Source organism: Cryptomeria japonica, chromosome 4, assembly GCF_030272615.1.
Source record: "Cryptomeria japonica chromosome 4, Sugi_1.0, whole genome shotgun sequence".
NCBI classification, from domain to species: domain Eukaryota; kingdom Viridiplantae; phylum Streptophyta; class Pinopsida; order Cupressales; family Cupressaceae; genus Cryptomeria; species Cryptomeria japonica.
The window spans coordinates 238,902,304-238,925,970 of NC_081408.1; the positions used below are offsets into that span (position 1 = coordinate 238,902,304).

Below are 23,667 nucleotides of genomic sequence, written 5' to 3' on the forward strand. Positions count from 1 at the left end.
CAACCTATTTGGCTTAAACTCAGGTTGCCTTGGGAGTCTCAAAATTCTATCGACCTTCCTTTGCTTTGATATCCTCTTGTCTCTTCTTCTCCTACTCTTCTTTCTCCTTAGCCTCCTTGTTGGCCTTCTCTTTTTCCTCTTTCTCCTTCTCTAGTTTCTCCTTCTCTTCCTTCTCCTTCTCCAGTTTCTCCTTCTATGCCTTCTCCTTCTCTAGTTTCTCCTTCTCCTCTTTCTCCTTCTCCATTTTCTCTTTCTCCACTTTCTCTTTCTCCACTTTCTCTTTCTCCACTTTCTGTTTTTCTGCTTTTTCTTTCTCAGCTTTCTCTTTTTCTGCTTTCTCCTTCTCCACTTTTTCTTTCTCAGCTTTCTTTTTTCCGCTTTTTCTTTCTCATCTTTCTCTTTTTCTGCTTTCTCTTTCTCTACTTTCTCTTTCTCCGCTTTCTCCTTTTCAGCTGTCTCCTTATCGACTTTCTCCTTATCAGCTTCCTCCAATTTAGTACCTTCAACATCTAATGCATCCACATCAATAGGGTTATTTTTCTCAATTACTTTTTCTCCCTGATCATTGAAGGTTTCATCTAGTTTAGATTTTCATAGGTCAGGCTCTTGCTCAATCTGTCGATTTTCTTTGGATACATTCTGCATCTTAACAACTTCTTTAGCCTGCAGATGGGTGTATTTTTCCACCTTAGAGACTTTACCTCCAAGTAACTAAAGTCTTCTCTTTCGCATGAAAAAGATTCCTTTGTACCAATTAAGAAGCTCAAATAATTTAAAATTAGAGGCATCTGTAAAATATTGAGCAAAAATTTTCTCCCTAATTTCTTGCTCCTTTTCAATGACAATGCATCATTTATTATCCAAAGAATTATACAAAGAATTAGAAACAACGGGTTTAATATCAATTGGAGATAGATCATTATCACATAAATACTTAATAAGTTCTTTCTCTACCTCCTTCTTTTCAATATCGCTAAGATCATCAAAATAATCATTTAGATCATCAAGAATTTTCCTTCTAATATTCTTCATAATGCTTTTAAAATGTGTCATAGGCTTGTAAGAGGCAACGCGTATATTTACCACTGTAGAGGTTGCAGGTACATTACCGGTTAGCTTGGTCTTCTTACTTGATTGTCTCACCTTCTTTATTTCATCTTCTGATTCAGTGTCTATTGAATCTTATTCTCGTTCTTGGTTCTCTTCTTCCTCTCAAATACCTTTGACAGAATAGCCTCCAGTTTCTTCTTGGCTAGTGACCTCTTGGTTAATTTAGGATTGACAACAAATCTAACCGGTGCTGATGTTGATGGCACAACTTTCCTCTTCTTCTACTTTGGTACTACAGTAGGATTAACCCTCTCAGAGTAGGTACCCGTCCTCTTCTTTGAATCAAGCGATGAAGCAAGTAGGATAGAGGCATACCCAGTAAGAATATCGTTTACCATTTCATATCCCATGGGATTAACTTCATCTTGTCTTGGCTCAATCATTTTCATAATGCAATGATCCACTTTGATCATGAAACAAATTTCATCTTCATACTTCTTAACTAGGTGACCTGATATCCTTGTTCTCTAGTTCATCTTCAATCTAAACTCATCAAAATACTTGTTCAGAGTCTCTAAATAAGTAGATCCCATTGCTAGAAGACTCTCCTTGATTTTTCTTGTAACCGAGAGGTCACTTGACCATTGAACATTAGCAACTCCAGCAAAATACCCTTGAAAATAGGAAAACAACCCGACATGTAGTTGATTGAATTTGAACCTTAGTGTCTTGTCCTCTTTGATGGATTTCAAATTCTCCATGAGTTGTTTTTGCATGCAGGTACACAAGTCATATTCTGCTAGCATAGAATAATCTATACCTAATCACCATGCATGTATACTTCACCAAGTCATCTTCAATGGTGTTGAGATTCATTGCCCTCTTGTCGCTCATAGAATTAGTGAGCTCTGTCACTCTCATTTTTGTGATCTTACTAAGAACACAAACTTCTCCAATATTGCAGAAACTGGTCAAGGTATGGATTGCCTTTGGTGTAATATCATGGGTTTGCTCAAGATACATCTTGTCACCATGAACCCTACTAAGAATAATTCTTATATGATCTTCTCTGAATTCCTCGAGAAAATATACTACATTGTGGAGTTTCTTCTTCTCGATCACATTGTACTCTGGTTTAATCTTCTTATCTTTTCTACAGATCAAACTTAACTGAGAATGAATCACTAGAGACCCTAGGTCTTCCAGTTGGCAATCAATATAACCAGAAATATCCGCTTTGACAATGACTCCAGTGGGAATTGGAGATAGGGCATTGTATTTCACCATCTTTTTGAGAGATTCAGATGACTCCTCAGGTGTGGAAGAACTAGAAGAGACTTTGGATGTAGAAGCCATGTCTAAATAATTTTGAATGATAAGAGTGATTTGACAAAAAATACCTTTTCACTCCAAACTAGGGTTCGCCGATGTCGAGCACAACACACTTCTCCAAGAGCTTTCTCTACCACTCTAACCTCCACTCTAGCTAACTTGAAATAACTGTTGAATCTTGCACAAGATTTCTGGATTTCTTTGAATGCAAAATTGATCGCTTTGTTGCTCTTCTCAAGTTAGAAAAATGCTTTGGTAAGTAAAAAAAGACTAAAAGAATCACCTTTATACATGCTCCTACCTACCATAATAAATGCATCACTGTTAGAGTACAAACCCTAATTTTACCTTTTACCACTTTATTTATTTTGTCGATCGATAGGTAATCAATACTGATAAAAGCACTTTACCGATATAATCCGGGGGTTCAAAACATTGTTACCGATATGTTCCCCCTTAAGCTTTTCAAAGCTCAATTTTCTAATTCAGGGGTCTCCACACTGGGTGCGAAAACTGGTACATCTTGTGGCTTCTCTTCAGATTTCTTTTTCCAAATTTTATGCATATCAGCCTGAACGGTTTCAACATCGACCTTTTCTTTACCTTCTGGGTCGACCAGTTTGTCTTCTGATGGATTGTGTCTTAGTCTGCATGCTTTGGTAAGATGTCCCAGTTTATTACAATGATAGCATACCATACCAAGTGCTCTCCATGGTCCGATGTTCACCTTTACATTCTTTCTCCTACATGTTGCAGTAATGTGACCACTACCATGACAGATCACATAGGTTGCTCTCCAACCATTCGCTACTCCATAACCATTTGACCTGTGGTCATAGATTTTATACCGGTTTGGGTTCTGGTTCATAAGAGGTTCTAGGACATCTCCTTTTGATCTTGATGCATAACCTCTAGAGTTGTTCATAACTGACCTGCACTCAAAAGATCTATGCCCAAACTTATTGCATACATAACAATGACCATTAAATCTATCAGTTCTAGCCTTGTGGTCATACACATTGTTTTGCATGTAAGGGAAATTATTATAAGCCTTGCTCCTACATACATTGGCAATATGTCCTTCCTTGTGACAATTAAAGCATACAGGTTTGAACTTTGGCTTACCTTTTCTTTTACTGTTGTTCTTAGGTATCGGTTGCTCTTTTAGTGCATCAGTCTTGGTTCCAAAGGATTCACCTTCCTCATATGCAAAGAAACCAAGTCTAGAGGTATCCTTTGATGGCTTCATTGATTCCATCTTTTGGTCCAACTTCGCAACACCATCTCAGCAAGTTCCTTGGAAATAGTTTCATGGGTCTTCATTAGGGTTTCATTTTGAGAAATTGCTACATTCAATTCTGTTTGCATTTCTTCTTTCTCTTCCTTACCCTCTTGCAGATAAGTGGTAATGGTACCAATTTATTGTTTCAACTTAGAGATCTCATGCTCCTTGTCCTTCACTATATCTTCAGCTTTTCTTCAGTTTTCCAGTTTCTGATACATCTTAACGGTTAGTCCTTCAAGCTCCCTCCTCAGGTTAGTTTTGGACTCATTCAATTTCTCCACTTCTTCAACTAGGGCATCCATGTCTTCTTCATCAAAAGAGTTGTTTTCATTAATCTCCAGCATTTGCTTAGCAAGTTCTCTTTTGGCTAAAGAGGCTTTATACTTGACCTTAAGTTCATCATAGGCTTTCTCAGATTCAACTAGATGGTGAGTGAGTTCCCTCATGCTATATTCCTCCATATCTCCTTTCAAGTGGTTAGACTTAAAGAAAGGTTGGCTCTGATACCAATTGATGAATACTAAGAGGGGGGGTGAATTAGTTTACCCAAAAAATTTACCAAACACTTAAGCAAATTTACTGCAGACCGATATAGCCTTCTAAACAGTAAACCGATTAATACACAGAAAAGACATAGAAAATAAAGCATTCCCCCACAATAACACAATCTCCATAACACAAGATATTTTGACATGGAAACCCAAATGGGAAAAACCATGTTGAGTAAAACTCACAAGTCTACTATCTGCAAAATAGCAACTAGACCAGTTAAGGTCAGACCGGTTAAGGCCTTACAATGTTCTTCACCAGGACATATCCTGTTAGGAATCCTGATCTCTGTTAGGAGATAAACCTATTAAAGACTACAATGTTAAAGGATTTCAGATCCACAACTGTGAACCACCTTGTTAGAGGATTTTGGATAGGCTTAACTAAGCCTACCCTACCCGATTAAGGGTTTCAGACTTGTTGAAGAGATTAGTAATCAACAAGTAAGTGATCTAGAAAGTAGCACATAATGGTTAGTTAGATCCTTGATAGCTCTTTGTTAATGCATTGCAACATTACTTCAGTCTTTTGTCCTTCGCACATTCAATCTCTGTCGTAGGATACCTTCTTGCAAAAACCTAATCTTTTTACGCAACCCTTCTACACACATATAAAACTTTGATGTCCTCATATAGGAATCTGATGTCATGTTGGTCCAATGAGATTAGACTACAATTTCCAAGGTACAATGCATCTAGACACAATTTGTAACATGATACAGATTCACCGCATCGGTGTCAGTGGATGATAACTCATCACACTTTACAAGTTTTTGGGTTAATAAAACATAGTATATTGATTACCGTTTATAAACAAAGACTAGTAAACTGGAGTAGAGTGTTCCAATCTTAAAAAGATTGGTTTTAGCTTGGGGTCCTCATATCGCTTGAAGTCCTCGTACTGCTTGAGGTCCTTGGTCATTCTTTGACCGGTAATCTTCTTCTGCAAACACCGATAACCTTCAACAAACAAAGACTATGCATACAATGGCATACAATACCAGTTTGAGAAACACATCACATAGTACTGGTTGAGAATAACTCATACAACAAATAAGTGTGTGTCCATCAATGACAATCACAACTAAACATCATCAAAATGCCAACACATCTATACATATCATACTTCCCACTTTTCTGCCTTTCCATGATTAAAAACCAATTCCTTTAAGTCCATCCACTTTTCCCCCATTTCTCTATAATAATTTTCCTTATCTCCATCTAACATTTTATATCTCCCTCTCCCTCCATTATCTCCATTTCCTTGGTCATCCCCCTTTCATCATACTGCTACCATCCCTTGAAAGTTCATTAATTAGTACCTCTCCCATTGGTGTATTCTTAGGGAGCAAAAAATGATGTTATAACCTACCTTTTTCATTCTCACTTCCCTATCTTCTCCACCATCTTCCTTTCATCTTGTTTTTATCTCCTTCTTATTAATCATTAGTTGCACTAGCTTGTGTACTACCCACAACACAAAATGGTCATCTTCACAATCATGTTCATATTGATAACCTTCATTGGTAGGTCATGCATCATAAAAGTGTTATGAAATTATAACTCTTTTATTGGAGAATCATACTACATGACCTCCTTTAGTTAATCACAATTTATCCCACTCTACCACCTGTCCACTAGCTCTACCATCATTCCTTATGCATTTATATGTCTAGCATCAAAGCTATATTATAGATTATGATAACCTCTAGAAGCTCCTTGTCAACTACTAACTACTATGACTACAATTTTATTGCGAACATCCACCTCTCTTTAGAACTACAAAGTATGTACTTTCTCTTGCATCTACTAAAGACAACCCATTATCCTTTTATTAAAAATATTCTAAGTCAACCTACCTTAAACTATGTAGTTACTAATATATGTAGACATTATTCAATGTAAGGATCATTTTTTGCATGTGCTACAATTATGGGAACTGACAATCTCATACAGTTTCTAATCTACCCTATGTCAGTGATAATTTGTGCAAGCATTAATTCCTTAATGCATGTAATAGTCTACACATGTCCTACCTTTAAATATAAGTGCTACATTGTACAAGTGATATATTTATATATGAATGGACTATGATGTGAAATTAAGTCTTTTTCTAATGCAAGTGATAATCTATGAAAGTAAATTTTACCTTAAACAAGTTGCAATGTTCTCTAGAAGTGACTATTTGTTCTATAAATTTCTTATGTTGGTCACTAAAATCATTTAGATCCACTCTCTTCTATTCTGGAAATATCCATGTTACTTTCTAATATGGCTCCTTCTATTCTTCCTTCTACTCTTGTTAAATTTCCTCCTCTCAGTTTTGTTGGAGGTGTGCATTTTCAAATGACTTTTGAGGACTCTCCCCTCTCTTTCTCTATGATTTCAAATTTGGATAATGACCCATCCTACATATTTGTAGATTAGAGGAAGAGAGGTCCTCCTAATTTTTATTCACTTTCACTCTCCAAGCATTTGGATGTGATGTGTGGTATAGAAATCTATCTCTAGCTATGGTTAATCTTTGGCATTCTACCCTAGTTATCTGTTGTGTTGTTTCTATTCAATTTTTTCTCAATTAATATTTTTGAAAAATTTATAAAAGATTCTCTAGGTCCTTCCAAAACCCTTATTAATTTAATAAATAACAATCCACATCCAATTAGCTCATCAATCACTCATATTGTGGAGAAAATTAAGTGATAGTGGATGCATTTCCCTTTGGCTCAATAAGAGGAGAAATGTGATTTAAGGTAAAAGATATAGATTATGAACTATGTGTTTTTGTCATTTCTTTATTTAAATTTATTGAGCATCTTACCTTTATTGTTAAGCTTTACCTTAATTTTTACAAACAATATAATGTCTTTTGAAATGTAGGTTCTAAAATAATAATGCTAATTTATTATTATGTTGTACATAGTAATTTGTGTATGCAACTAGCTTAAGAAGTAAACATCAACAATTTATGGAGTGAAGCATCAATTATTTGTTGAAAGGTTCATCTTCCTCCACCAAATGTAAATAATATCTTAACACAAAATTCTAGAGAAAAAAAATCATTTTTACCTCTACAAATTCATTTCTTTGGCACATACAATTACCTTGCTTAAGAGGGATGTAGGAAAATTGATCATGTCTCTCATTGAAGTGATTTGGATCAAATCTCTTTAGACTCTAAGAGTATTCCTCTCTTTGTTTTTTTGCATCAAGAAGGAAATATTATAATTATTACCATCTTAAAAAAAAGATTAGATCCTCACTTTCCATCCATTGGGAATGGTATAGTCTCAATATACATAATCTATTTTTTTTCCTTAAATCATCCAATTATAATGACCACTATGCGTAATCATTTTCTTAATACTTCATTTAAGTAAATCACATATTAAATCTTAATTGAAGTGAGAGGCTCTCCACCCTTGTTCTGTTTCTTTTTTTGATAATTTAAATTACTAAAATATCATAAATTTAATTTGGAAGAAAACATTTAATTAAGAGCATAAGAAGATAACATTTTCACAATCCTTAAACCTTAAAGAGTCAAAATTATCTTAAACAAATGAATATAATTTTTTAATACCAAACATAAAGAGGACTATAAAAACAAATATTCATTTGCAGAGAGAAGATTTTAAGAAGATTTTAAGAAAATTTTAAAAAATAAAATAAAAGAACTTAAATATAAATATTTGTAATCTTATGCTTGTTTCAGTTTATATTAGTTAATATATTATGTTATAGTTCATTTAAATATACTTATCATTCTCGTGGATTTTGATTGATTGCTTAATCATTCTAACTACTTCATTTTTCTATTATTATCTATACAATTAGCTTCTATCATTCTTATCAATTGTTTCTTTTATATATATATATATATTTTTTTTTTTTTCTTATTTTATTTTCATTATGTAGTTGTATTCATCTCTTAATTTAGAAATTGTTTATTTTTAATCTATTGTTGTTCTCTATATTATTACATTTTAAGTAAGCTTTTAAAAAAATTAAGATTGTTTTCCATTTTCTTATATTTATTTTTATTATCTCCATTTTCCCTTTCCTTCAATAATTTTTTTTTAATATTCTTTTAATTTAGTAATCAATTCAAAAATATTTTTATCATTTTAAATTAATCTTTTTAATATTTTTTCATATATTTCATTCATATATTTTTAATTGAGATATTTTTCATTGAGATATTCAATCAAATTTTGTTTGATTTGAAATTTTAATGTGTATTGATTGCGATTTTATTTTATTTTTATTTTTATTTTATATTATATTATTGTTTTTTAGGAAAATGTATAAAAATTATAAAGTTCGAGTAATATAATTTTAGCAATAGGAAGCTGCACAGCATTCTTAAACATCAATTATTAATAATAACGACACATAATATTTAGAAATCATATTTTAATATAGATAAAAGCACACATCTCAAAATGCCGACCATCTATACAAGTGGTGGCCGCCTTTGTTGAATTCAAGCCGAGAATATGAATATAATAAATAAAAACATTTTTCAACCAGTGCAAATAACTTTTCACATCCATGTTAAACGTTGATTCTCCTTCTCCTGACATTCTGTCTTTTTTTAATAGAGATAAAGTTATATTATTATAGTTATTTTATAATATTATTTAATTTAGCGGTTGGATATTTTTTATTATTAAAAGTTATAATAATTGTTTATTATTTTTGTTTTTAATACACAGGAGTTGATAATGATAAAATTATTTATTTAGGTTTAAATTGTATTGTTTTATTATTTTATTTTATTTTATTTTATTTTGACTTGTTACATAAGATAATGTTTAATTATAAACATAATATCATATACAATTTAAAATGTCGGGTCGGAAAACTTTTAGAAAAATGTGTTCATACTTGTTAAAAATTAAAAATAAAATTGTTAAAAGAAAAATAGAGATTAATCATACACTTAATTTGTGTTCAAAATAGTATCTAATATTACTATTGTTGAATGTTCGACAATTAATTTTTTTTTAGATTAAATTGTAGTAACTATAGCAACATTTACCAAATGTTATAAGTGTTTAAAGTTTGATTTTAGGGTTTAAAGTGGAACTATTGGTGATCATTCATTAGCTTAACTTAAAATACTATTTTTTATTTATTTTATTAATGGGAGTCATGTTTTCATTGCTTAATCATTGTGTAATGGTTAATTATATTACTCATTTTCAGCAAATAAAAATATTAAAATAAGAACTAGTTGAAATCATATACATAATAAAGGTTTATATTAAAATTTAAAATATAGTAAAATGTGATGGTATGGTGGATATATGACCACCAATGGAACTTCCTTAAAAAACTAAAATGGATTCTATGAGAAAATGTTACTAATTTTTCTATTGATCCATAAGTTGAATCATATAAAGTCACTTGGAAAAAATGTTGACTCTAGAGAAAAATCTAAAGAGCTAGAGATTTGTTATTATGTAAAATAATAGGAAAGGAGTCACAAGATCCAAGAATCCTACAAAGATAAATAAACCTTCTATAAAAAGATTTGCAATAAATTTCTAAATTGCCATTAACATGTACAATAGCTCTCATCTATAAGGATTACCAAATAGTAGTTGTACACTCTTATATAAATAAGACAGAGTCTATTAAAATTACGTTAAATATTTATCTTTTGAATAATTTTAAATTTATGTTATCATAGATATATTTAATATTCTAAGGATATTTGGAATTCTTATTCATTCTTCCTTATGATAGTTGCTGATCATTTTGAGTTTAAGACAATAGTCATATGATTTATCATTTAATTAAATCATTTCAATATGATTTAGGGAAATTTCCAACACTTTTATCCATAATGGTTACATATCACTACACATAGATCAACCTCATGTGTCCTATTGATTGATGGGTTATAGTGTACAAAATGGTCTTTTGGGTTTTGTTAAAAATCTAGAATATTATGTCAATCATAATATCTTGTGTTGGTCTCAAAACAATATTAAAAGGGGTTCAAGAACCTTTGATTGATGACACCTTATAATGGGAAATGATACCTATAAGTAATGTAATTAAATGATTTGAAGAGGGGATAGCTTAGGGAAAATAAGTCTAACATGCATCCTTTAGTTTCTTAGTTAATGTGATGAGTACCCATACATATAGACACACCAAGTTGTAATAGGAATAATAGTCTAAAACATATAGTGAATTGACATGTTTTGATTAGATTAAACTAGGAGAGGACCGAACCATTACATAGCTACTACAATGAAGAAACCTAGAGACTCACAAGAAGTGATAACCCTAAACTAGAATACCAGCTACCAAAAAATAATAGAATCGAACAGACACCCATAACCAAAAACCACAAAACCCAAAGAATAGACTAGACTAAACTAAACACAAAGAAAAAAAACTAATAGATACACTCCCACCGAAGAAATGAATTGATGGCCTAACTAGCAGGGAGCTTCCCAATTTTCTAACCCTGGCTCATCACTTTCACTTTGTTAGGGAAGGAGATTATCTCATTCGAATCTTTACCAAATGAAATAGTAGGGAACTCTAGGGTATATTTCACCCTAGACACTGGTGCCTCTAAACAAGCAGTAGGGGAGGAATCCAAATGATGTTTCTTTCTTTCCCCCCTCTTCTTGCTTTCTTTCTTAATGGGTGAACTCACAAAGCTGGTTCCCACTTTTTGGTACGTCCTGATTTTTGCTGAAATCATACATTTTTTAGAAAATATAATGATTTAAGCTTTAGTTGGTCCCATTTTAAGTAATTAATTAAAGAGAGTTAAATCAAAGGCTCTTAGATCAAAATTTCCTGGATAGAACCTCTCTACTTCTAAATCATGCTTGCAATGGAGTCTCCTTTGCATCTATCAAATGCCGATAAAAAAACAATTTTACATTAGCCTTTGGGGGGTCAAATTAATTCATTTAAAAGTTATTTTTAAAAAGTATTTAGCCCTTATTATAAGATTTCCAAATAGTATAAATTTCAGTATATTTAATTTCATTAATATATTTTTATTTTATTTCTTATGAATGTAGGTTTTTCACCGAACATGAACTTCTTTGTTCAATGCATTGGGAAAAATAGTAAACTAATTCAAAAAAAATCTGAAAAATATCTATGCCCTAGGTATTGATGTTTTCTTTCTAAAAAAAAAAAGAAAATTGAATTTTGATATATATAGAACAAGTTATGTGTTCAAACGTACACCTATATCTAAATTATAATTAGTCGAACTTCGAAACTTAATAAAATAAAAAATATTCAACATATCACTATCAAACTAACTGCATGCCCTGGGTATTGATGTTACAAACCAAAATTCAAAAGAATTAAGTTTTTATCATTTATAGAAAAAAAATTATGTGTTTCGGGATACACATCACTCTTAAAAAATGTTGTTTGCTGTAAAAAATTACTTTTTGAGGGAAATGGAAAAATCAATAAAATTTTATTCAAACAAATTTGAAAAAAATATTATTAGAATCTACAAACAAGATGTTAAAAATCACTAGTTTATATCATCTTCAAATTCTTAACGGTTTAAAAGTTATAGGTGTCAGAAAGTGAAGGTTTTTTTCAAAATATTCATATAAGTGTCAAAGTTGGTCAAAAAGTGGGAACCAGTATTGTGAGTTCACCCTAATGGCTTATTGAGCTACCTAATTCTTATTAGACACTTCATTCATTTGAGCTGTCATTTCCTCCTTTTTTATTTTTAGGGATGCCTAGTTGTCCCTTTGAACCTCAATTTCCTTTGTCTTCTCCTTCTTGTCCTCCTTCTAGTCCATCTTATCACAAAGCCCCTCCAATTGCTCTTCCATTCCTTCCCACCTTTAAATCTTTTTAGCTAAATTATTTGTCACCTCCAAAACCCTTTGATCCTTATCATTTGTTGCCTAGTTTGAAGCTCTATAATTTGCTTCAACAAGGACCTATAGCCTATTAAATTTTATTTTTAAAACATTTAGTTACCTCAAAATCCAAAAAATTATAACTTCATATTTGTTGTATCCATCGCATATTTCATTGACCTTATACACAAAGGCAAAAAGGTCCCATTTCCTTGACGAGTTCCCATGTGAGTGGTGAGGGGAACCAAAAGGTGGGGTAGAAGGGGTGGAAACATTATTAACAGGGTTGTTCGAGATCTACCTGGAACTAGAAGACCACAAGGAAGAAAAGTCCTTAGAATCATTCTCCTCTACCTCTGGCTCTTCGACTATGCATTCAATAATGGGGGGGTCAACATCTTCTTGAATTTAGCCATATTGATAGGGTTCCCCTTGGGTTTGGGAGTGGAATTGACATCTTCATTATTTGGGTTATCTTATAGCTCAACACATAGAGTAGAACTAGAGGGATTACTAACCAACCCACAAGTGGGGGTTAAATTCAGGTGGAAATTATAAAAACATAGAATAAGCCATTGATGTTGGGGAAGGGTATTTTCAGTTTTGGCAACAACCATAGACTAAGATAAGGATGAAAAAAGACAATAAGGGAAATTCACCTTCACACCATACCTCAAATAGTATAGCATGGTTAAAAGATGAGAGTGGAACCATTAAAATATCCTATCCAAAGTGATGAACATCATGAGGAGCAGTGCAACCTCCTTCCAAACCCTAGGTAAGCCATCTTTGTTGAAACCACTTTGTAGGTGAGCAACTTTTTCCATTTAATTGAAGAATCTCTTGAAATCTACCTTGTAATTACCCTTAGGTTTCTTTGGGAAGGTTGTGACTTGAACCAAACACAATGGTTTCCATAGATATCATGAATTTTACCCTACAAACTTAGACTTTACACGCATCTTAGGATTGGGGAAACTACCAAGAAAATGAAGGGTTGAAGCCCTTCATTATTTTAATGTAAGTCACCAGATTTTTGTCCACCACCCTTTTCCAACAAACACCATTTTTTTTAAAATTGTTACAATTGTTTGGCTCCATTTGATTAAGATCTCCACCCATGGTTTCTATAGCGAAGCCAAGAACAAGGAATAGAAAGGGGTTGTCAAAATTTAGCTAAGGTAAATACATAGATAAAGGTTATTTTGAAGGAATCGTAGCTAAATCACTAGATTTAAGAAAGCAAATCCATATCAATAAAAGATTAAAGCACAACATGGACAAGATAATAACGGAAAAGGAAATTTTGAAGTCTTTAGTTCTCATTGTGATTAATGTCTTCAAAAATAATAGCATGAATATTTATAGGTAACTCATGCTACATTGTCTAAATTTTAAGCCTCTCAAAGAAAGGACCAATATTTTTCAACCTATTCGCAGACCTATTGCCTTCCCTAAAAGTTTGTTGAAGCCTTATGTTGCCAAAGGTGGCAATGAACACTTGGCACTTATTGATTAGGTCTAAAGGATCCACCTTGCATTGTAGTATCATGCTAGTGTATCTTGAATCACCTTCGGCGATGATATTTTGGTAGCCCCTGTCCTTAGTAATAAAAATTCCAAAGAAAGCCACCATCACGTTTACCATAATAGAAGTTTAAATGCCTAAGTTAGCAATGTATGCCACTATGACCCTTCCGCACAAATCTTTGATCACCCTTCCCTCACCCACCCAACCTAGCTTCCCTTTAGAAGACCCATCTAAATTTAATTTTAACCAACTAGTGTTAAAGAGGACTAGAGTTGACATGTAAGAATAATTAAATACAACATGTTTTGTTATAATTGATGATTAGAAATTACAATTATTAATTTGTTGCATTTCATTGATCTTTTACATATATAACATCCATTTGGTGACTTAGTTTTTTAATTTTTTAAATTTTTTTTAATTTTTTAAATATATTATTTATCTATTATTGAAATATATAAATATACTATATTTTATTAGACACTCCAACTATGAATCCCATTAAAGATAGAATTGTGTTATCATGTACAATGATGTAACATATACTTAGGTATTTATTTTATCCTTTAAACATCTACTAAATATTTTGAACACAAATGAATCAATCAACAAGGTTTTAACCACCATCATGAAAACATACATATTTCTTCCCTTTATTCTATTTTTTTTTCCTTAAATCATCCAATTATAATGGCCACTATGTGTAATCATTTTCTTAATACTTCATTTAAGTAAATCACACATTAAATCTTAATTGAAGTGAGAGGCTCTCCACCCTTGCTCTGTTTCTTTTTTTGATAATTTATATTACTAAAATATCATAAATTTAATTTGGAAGAAAACATTTAATTAAGAGCATAAAAAGATAACATTTTCACAATCCTTAAACCTTAAAGAGTCAAAATTATCTTAAACAAATGGATATAATTTTTTAATACCAAACATAAAGAGGACTATAAAAACAAATATTCATTTGCAAAGAGAAGATTTTAAGAAAATTTTAAAAAATAAAATAAAAGAACTTAAATATAAATATTTTTAATCTTATGCTTGTTTCAGTTTATATTAGTTAATATATTATGTTATAGTTCATTTAAATATACTTATCATTCTCGTGGATTTTGATTGATTGTTTAATCATTCTAATTACTTCATTTTTCTATTATTATCTATACAATTAGCTTCTATCATTCTTATCAATTGTTTCCTTTTTATATATATATTTTTCTTATTTTATTTTCATTATGTAGTTGTATTCATCTCTTAATTTAGAAATTGTTTATTTTCAATCTATTGTTGTTCTCTATATTATTACATTTTAAGTAAGCTTCAAAAAAGATTAAGATTGTTTTCCATTTTCTTCTATTAATTTTTATTATCTTTATTTTTCTTTTCCTTCAATAATTTTTTTTTAATATTCTTTTAATTTAATAATCAACCCAAAATTATTTTTATCATTTTAAATTAATATTTTTAATATTATTTCATATATTTTTAATTGAGATATTTTTCATTGAGATATTCAATCAAATTTTGTTTGATTTGAAATTTTAATGTGTATTGATTGCGATTTTATTTTATTTTTATTTTTATTTTATATTATTGTTTTTTAGGAAAATGTATAAAAATTATAAAGTTCGAGTAGCATAATTTTAGCAATAGGAAGCTGCACAGCATTCTTAAACATCAATTATTATAATAACGACACATAATATTTAGAAATCATATTTTAATATAGTTAAAATCACACATCTCAAAATGCCGACCATCTATACAAGTGGTGGCCGCCTTTGTTGAATTCTAGCCGAGAATATGAATATAATAAATAAAAATATTTTTCAACTAGTGCAAATAACTTTTCACATCCATGTTAAACGTTGATTCTCCTTCTCCTGACATTCTGTCTTTTTTTAACAAAGATAAAGTTATATTATTAAAGTTATTTTATAATATTATTTAATTTAGCGGTTGGATATTTGTTATTATTAAAAGTTATAATAATTGTTTATTATTTTGTTTTTAATATACAGGAGTTGATAATGATAAAATTATTTATTTAGGTTTAAATCATATTGTTTTATTATTTTATTTTATTTTATATTGACTTGTTACATAAGATAATGTTTAATTCTAAATATAATATCATATACAATTTAAAATGTAGGGCCGGAAAACTTTTAGAAAAATGTGTTCATACTTGTTAAAAATTAAATGGGTTTTTTTCATCAAATAAAATTGTTAAAAGAAAAATAGAGATTAATCATACACTTAATTTGTCTTCAAAATAGTATCTAATATGACTATTGTTGAATATTTGACAGTTAACTTTTTTTTAGATTAAATTGTAGTAACTATAGCAACATTTACCAAAAGTTATAAGTGTTTAAAGTTTGATTTTAGGGTTTAAAGTGGAACTATTGGTGATAATTCATTAGCTTAACTTAAAATACTATTTTTTATTTATTTTATTAATGGGAGTCATGTTTTCATTGCTTAAATGGCTTAATCACTTGTGTAAAGGTTAAATAGATTACAAATGTAGATACAAATATTAGTAACAAAATATAAAAGATTCATTTTCAGCAAATAAAGATATGAAAATAAGAACTAGTTGAAATCATCTACATAATAAAGGCTTATATTAAAAATTAAAATATAGTAAAACATGATGGTATGGTGGATATATTGCCACCAATGGAACTTCCCTTAAAAAACTAAGATGGATTCTATGAGAAAATGTTACTAATTTTTCTATTGATCCATAAATTGAATCATATAAAATCTCTTGGAAAAATTGTTGAAACTAGAGAAAAATCTATAGAGCTAGAGCTTTGTTATTATGTAAAATAATAGGAAAGGAGTGACAAGATCCAAGAATCCTACAAAGACAAATAAACCTTCTATAAAAAGATTTGCAATAAATTTCTAAATTACCATTAAAATGTACAATAGCTCTCATCTATAATGATTACCGAATAGTAGTTGTACGCTCTTATATAAATAAGATAGAGTATTAAAATTATGTTAAATATTAATCTTTTGACTAATTTTAAATTTATGTTATCATAAATATATTTCATATTCTAAGGATATTTGGGATTGTTATTCATTCTTCCTTATTATAGATATTGATCATTTTGAATTTAAGACAATAGTCATATGATTTATCATTTAATTAAATCATTTCAATATGATTTAGGGAAATTTCCAATACTTCTATCCCTAATGGTTACATATCACTACACATTGATCAACCTCATGTGTCCTATTGATTGATGGGTTATAGTGTACAAAATGCTCTTTTGGGTTTTGTTAAAAATTTAGAATATCATGTCAATCATAATATCTTGTGTTGGTCTCAAAAAAATATTAAAAGGGGTTCAAGAACATTTGATTGATGACACCTTGTAATGGGAAATGATACCTATAAGTAATGTAATTAAATGATTTGAAGATGACATAGCTTAGGTAAAATAAGTCTAACATGCATCCTTTAGTTTCTTAGTTAATGTGATGAGTACCCAAACATATAGACACACCAAGTTGTAATTGGAATAATAGTTTAAAACATATAGTGAATTGACATATTTTGATTAGATTAAACCAAGTGAGGACTGAACCATTACATAGCTACTACAATGAAGAAACCCAAAGACTCACAAGAAGTGATAACCCTAAACCAGAGTACCAGCTACCACAAAAGAATAGAATATAACAGAAACCCATATCTGGAAACCTCAAAAACCCAAAGAATAGACTGGATCAAACTAAACACACAAAAAAAAAACTAGTAGATACAATCCCATCGAAGACATGAACTAATGGCCTAACTGGTGGGGAGCTTCCCAATTTTCTAATCTTGGCTCATCACTTTCACTTTGCTAGGGAAGGAGATTCTCTCATTCGAATCGTTAACAAATGAAATAGTAGGGAACTCTAGGGTATGTTTCACCCTAGACACTAGTTCCTCTAAACAAGTAGTAGGGGAGGAATCCAAATGATGTTTCTTTCTTTCCCACCTCTTCTTGCTTTCTTCCTTAATTGCCTATTGAGCTACCTAATTCTTATTAGACACTTCATTCATTTGAGCTATCATTTCCTCCTTTCTTTTTTAGGGATGCTTGGTTGTCCCTTCGAACCTCAATTTCCTTTGTCATCACCTTCTTGTCCTCCTTCTAGTCCATCTTATCATAGAGCCCCTTCAATTTCTCTCCAATTCCTTCCCGTCTTTCAATCTTTTTAGCTATAGTTTTTGTCACCTCCAAAACCCTTTGATCCTTATCATTTGTTTCCTAGTTGGTAGCTCTATAATTTTCTTCAACAAAGACTTCTAGCTTGTTAAATTCTATTTTTACAACCTTTAGTTACCTCAAAAGACAACAAATTATAGCTTCTTATTTGTTGTATCCATTGCACATTTCATTGACCTTATACAGAAAGGCAACAAAATCCAATTTCCTTGACAAGTTCCCATGTGAGTGGTGAGGGGATTCAAAAGGTGGGGAAGAAGGGGTGGCAACATTATTAACTTGGTTGCTCGGGGTCCAATTGGAACTAGAAGACCACAAGGAAGAAAATTCCTTAGAATTATTCTCCTCTACCTTGGGCTCTTCGAGTATGCATTCAATAATGTGGGGTCGATATCTTCTTGAATTTAGTCATATTGATAGAATTCCCCTTGGGTTTAGGAGTGGAATTGGCATCTTTCTTATTTGGGTTATCTTATAGCTCAACACATAGAGTGAAACTAGAGGGATTACTAACCGACCCACAAGTGGAGGTTAAATTCAGGTGGAAATTACACAAACATATAATAAGCCATTGATGTTGGGGAAGGGCATTTTTAGTTTTGGCAACAACCATAGACTAAGACAAGGATGGAAAATAAAATAAGGGAAATTCACCTTCACACCATACCTCAAATAGTATAGCATGGGTAAAATATTAGAGTGGAACCATTAAAATATCCTATCCAAAGTGATGAACATCATGAGGAGTAGTGTAACCTCTTTCCAAACCCCAGGTAAGCCATCTTTGTTGAAACCACTTTGTAAGTGTGAAAATTTCTTCATTGAATTCAAGAATCTCTTGAAATATATCTTGTAATTACCCTTCAGTTTTTTTGGGAAGGTAGTGACTTGAACCACAAGACCCATACCAAACACAATGGTCTCCATAGATATCATGAATTTTACCCTACAAACTTTGACTTTACACTCATCTTAGGATTGGGGAAACTAATAAGACAAAGAAGGGTTGAAGCTATTCATTCTTTTAATGTAAGTCAACAGATTTTCGTCCACCACCTTTTTCCAAGAAATGCCATTTTGTTTAAAATTGTTACATTTGTTTGGCTCCATTTGAATAAGATCTCCACCCATGGTTTCTATAGTGAAGGAAAGAAAAAGGAATAGAAAGGGGTTGTTAAAAATTATCTAAGGGAAATACATAGATAAAATTTATTTAGAAGGAATCGTAGCTAAATCACTAGATTTAAGAAAGCAAGTCCATATAAATAAAAGACTAAAGAACAATGTGGACAAGGTAATGAAGGAAAAGAAAATTTTGAAGTCTTTAGTTCTCATTGTGATTAACGTCTTCAAAAATAATGGCATGAATATTTACAGGTAACTCATGCTACATTGTCTAAATTTTAAGCCTCTCAAAGAAAGGACCAATATTTTCCAGCCTATTCACAGACCTATTGCCTTCCCTAAAAGTTTGTTGAAGCCTCATGTTGCCAAAGGTGGAAATGAACCCTTGGCACTTGTTGATTAGGTCTACAACACACCAACACGGATTCACCTTGCATTATAGTATCATGCTAATTTTTCTTGAATCACCTTTGGCGATGATATTTTGGTAGCCCCTGCCATTAGAAATAAAAATTCCAAATAAAGCCACCATCATGTTTAGCATAATAGAAGTTTAAATGCCTAAGTTAGCAATGTACACCACCACAACCCTTTCGCATAGATCTCTGACCACCCTTCCCTCACCCGCCCAACCTAGATTCCCTTTCGAAGACCCATCCAAATTTAATTTTAACCAACCAATGTTTAAGAGAAGTATAACTGACATGTTAGAATAATTAAAGACAACATGTTTTTGTTATAATTGATGATTATAAATTACAATTATTACTTTGTTGCATTTCATTGATCTTTTACATATATAACATCTATTTGGTGACTTGGTCTTTTAATTTATTTATTTTTCTTTACTTTTTGAAATATTTTATTTAACTATTATTGAAATATATAAATATACTATATTTTATTAGACACTCCATCTATGACTCAATTAAAGATAGAATTGTGTTATCATGTACAATGATGATAACATATACCTAGGTATTTATTTTATTCTTTAAACATCTACTAAATATTTTGAACACGAGTGAATTAATCAACAAGGTTTTAACCACCATCATGAAAACATACATATTTCTTCCCTTTGTTGTAATCTCTACCATTTATTTTTAGTACTATCCCTCAATACATAGAGATGGATAACTTTTCCATAACTAAAAATTTAATGATCAAAGATAAATTGTGAAGAATTGAATTGAAATATAAAAATAGATTTTCTTCCCTTTGTTGTAATCTCTACCATTTATTTTTAGCACTACCCCTCAATACATAGAGATGGATAACTTTTCCATAACTAAAAATTTGATCTTTATTTTTAGCACTACCCCTCAATACATAGAGATGGATAACTTTTCCATAACTAAAAATTTGATCTTTATTTTTAGCACTACCCCTCAATACATAGAGATGGATAACTTTTCTATAACTAGAAATTTAATGATCAGAGATAAATTGTGAAGAATTCAATTGAAATATAAAAATAGATGACCAAGGACATGTAGTGCATTGGAAAATATATCTCAAAAATATAAAAATATATTTTCTTTTATTGAATAAAGCATGATACCAAGAATAAGGGATTGCTATTAAATAACTAGGATAAATTATAACATCCATAATTATTTTAAAAATAAAATAATAAAGATAAAGAATAAAATATGAATATGGAGAAGAAATGCTACAACAAATCATAGGATAAATTATAACATCCATAATTATTTTTAAAATAAAATAATAAAGATAAAGAATAAAATATGAATATGGAGAAGAAATGCTACAACAAATCATAGGATATGAGCCAAAAAAAAATTATATCTTAAAGACAACACAAAGATATGTTAACTACATTTTAGACACTTGTACAACAACCCATACATTGATCTAAATTATTTTTTAATTGTATGATATTATTTTTATTTTTATTTTTGTCTTTTTCACACCTCTTTTTTCAAATAGCAAGTTAAATATGTCACCATTTCAAAAATATTTTACAAACAATAAATGTTCCAAAACATTCAAAAATATTATAATAAGACAATAATCATTGTAAATGACGAGAGATAACGACCAAAAAACAATATACTTCTGGCCTATACATTTCAACTTGTTTAGCCCACTGATATAACAATACAATAATGGCCATATTATTTTTTCCTATACATATCAGTTCTTGTTTAGGCTACTGGTTTAAGCATCAAAGGCAAACCATGCTTAGGTCGAGGATTGAATGAGATGCTAGTGGGTTCATCGGCCTCCATCAGATCCCAATCATATCTCAACACTAAATGATACAGAAATACTTCCATTTCTATCTTTGCAAACTCATTTCCTGGGCATATTCGATTTCCCTGTCCAAAAGGAATGTTGGAAAATGGCTCGTGTCGCTCGTTGAAGCGATCTGGGGCAAACTCTTTTGGATTGTCAAAGTAATCCTCATTGTTGCTTGTTTGTCTGATAGAGTAATGAACCTACAATAATGAATTTTAAAAATCAGTGTTAAAGAATTATAACTTCCTTTACAGATTAAAAATAAATAAATAAATAAAAACCCACCTTCCACCCCTTTGGAATGGTATAACCACCATATACGATATCAATTTTTGCTTGCTTGAATCCTCCGAGTACTGGAGGCACAACACGCATTCCCTCTGCTATTACATGTCTCAAGTATTCCACACCTTTAATCTCGTTCCATGTCAGAGGCTCTCCGACTTTCTTGCTATCTCTGAGCTTTTCACAATCTGGACAACATTAGGTTTTAGAATATTAGGTTACGAATACAAGATTTTTGAATAGTAAAATTCTACATATTCTTCTAACCTCATTTCACATTCGAAATCTCAGAATATGGAGCACAGGTACCTTTACGAAGGCGTTGTAACACTTGTGGCGAGAGACTGAGATGCTTAAGAATCGTGGCCAAAGCGGAGGCAGTGGTATCATAACCTCCAGTGAAAAACCCCATCAAGTTGTCTGCAATCTCCTCGTCGCTCAAGCAAGAGTCGCCCCCTGCCTTTTGCGCCGTCAAAACCATGTCCAAAAAGTTTTCTTCTTCTTCTCCACGTTTGCTCAAGGACGTTTTACGTAGACGGATCAGCTGTGCAATTTGAGCAACCATGGCGGCACGAGCGCGCTTGGCCTTCCCAAAGGCCGTCCAGGGAAGATCGAGAGGGTGAGAAAGAAGCCCCGCGTTGAAATCGTGAAAGTGCCGCCTAAAACTCTCCAACCCATCTCCAGCCTTCAACCCAATAAAATACTCCGCCGCCACACACAGCGTCATTTCCCTCAATTTGTTATGGGCAAGGAAGATTTGGCCAGGACGCCAGTCGGATTCCAGATGGTGCAGCACAAGCCTTTCAAATCTCCCAACTGACTTCTTGAGCGTTTCGATCCCCAGAATCATGGAGTGTATAATCCGGCGCATCCTTTTGTGGTCGGCGCCGTGGGAAGAAACCATGGCGTGTTCTCCGATCAGAACTCTGATAGATTTGGGCCAGCTGTTTCTGAACAGCTTGTTTTCGTTGATTAGGATAAACTTGTTGGCCTGCGCTCCAAACATGACAACAGTGGGACTACCCAGAATATGGGTAGTGAAAATCCCCCCGTGCTTAGCATATCGAGTATCGTACCACACGTCCAGATCGAGCAGGTTACTCGACGACCTCATATAGTCAAGGGATTCTCCCAAATAAGGGATTCCAATCCTTCCCGGAGGTAAGGGAGGCATGTTTCTTGTAGCTTTCAGTTTTATGACCGCCCAGAGAATGGGAGCATAAAACATAGCAGATGCAGATGCCATGGCAACTATGATACAGGAAACTGTTGCAGCAGCTCCGATGGAGATCCAGCTGCCGTCGTATGGAATCCATAGCACAGACATCTTCCACACACGATGGCAGATTCAAAATGGAAATATGAGAAATATTGAGCTTTAGTTCCTGAAAATTTACAGTCTACAAGAGCGTTTATATGGCTCATTGGGGTCAAGCGGTCGGAAGATATACTTGATTGTGGCCGGCTCGATCCCTAAACTTAGGTTGGATGAGTGGAGGGCATGCAATGAAGATTATATTATAATGATACGTGTTAGAAGCTTACTCCAACAATGAAGACACAGATGGGTCATTGATTTTCCCTTGCAGAAGACAGGAAAAATAGAAATGACGTTTTCTTCGTTTTCTCAAAAAATAGGTTGAAAGCACCGTTTGGAAAAATATTCGTTACTACAGAAGTATACTAACCCAAAATACTAAAAGCTTTTGCCAATCTTATCAATGACGATATTAGTGATCAACGCCGGCAGTAGATAACTGGTGAACTGTGTGACGATTACAGAAATATATACTAAAATAAAAAATAGCTAAAGCAAATGTCAATATCCATAGTTTTTAAATGAACAATCCAAAATTTATGAGAGAATCTGGGAAAAAATTCAATATATAAAATATTGATAAGAGTTGTTGTTAGTTTGTATTCATCTTTTTTTATAAAAGAGAGGGATCAATAGTTGTTAGGATTAATTTTGAAAATATTAATAGTTGTTTTTTAATAGAGGAGAGGGATCTATAGTTGCTGTTAGGACTAACTTTGAAAATATCAGTTGCTCTTTTTAATAGAAGAGAGGGATCAATAATTGTTAGACTAGTACACAGAAAAGAAGGATCAATAATTGTTA

The 23,667-nt window shown here is 31.8% G+C and overlaps 1 protein-coding gene across 1 annotated transcript; it reads right to left on the bottom strand.

Annotated features, from left to right (window-relative positions):
- Positions 1-21,053: 21,053 nt before the first annotated feature.
- LOC131065500 (cytochrome P450 716B1) lies at positions 21,054-22,934 on the bottom strand. Its single transcript, XM_057999999.2, has 3 exons — positions 21,855-22,934; positions 21,546-21,733; positions 21,054-21,460 (listed from the first exon to the last, which is right to left on the bottom strand). Exons 1-3 carry the CDS (start codon positions 22,870-22,872, stop codon positions 21,167-21,169), a joined length of 1,500 nt encoding a protein of 499 aa, XP_057855982.2. The 5' UTR covers positions 22,873-22,934; the 3' UTR covers positions 21,054-21,166.
- Positions 22,935-23,667: the final 733 nt, after the last annotated feature.

What these genes read in the sequence shown, in the direction of transcription:
- LOC131065500 (XM_057999999.2), bottom strand. Translation starts at nt 22,872, where the DNA reads ATGTCTGTGCTATGGATTCCATACGACGGCAGCTGGATCTCCATCGGA. An exon ending in GTTACAACGCCTTCGTAAAG is followed by an intron (nt 21,734 to 21,854) that starts GTACCTGTGCTC and finishes AATGTTGTCCAG; the next exon opens with ATTGTGAAAAGCTCAGAGAT. An exon ending in CCATTCCAAAGGGGTGGAAG is followed by an intron (nt 21,461 to 21,545) that starts GTGGGTTTTTAT and finishes TCATTATTGTAG; the next exon opens with GTTCATTACTCTATCAGACA.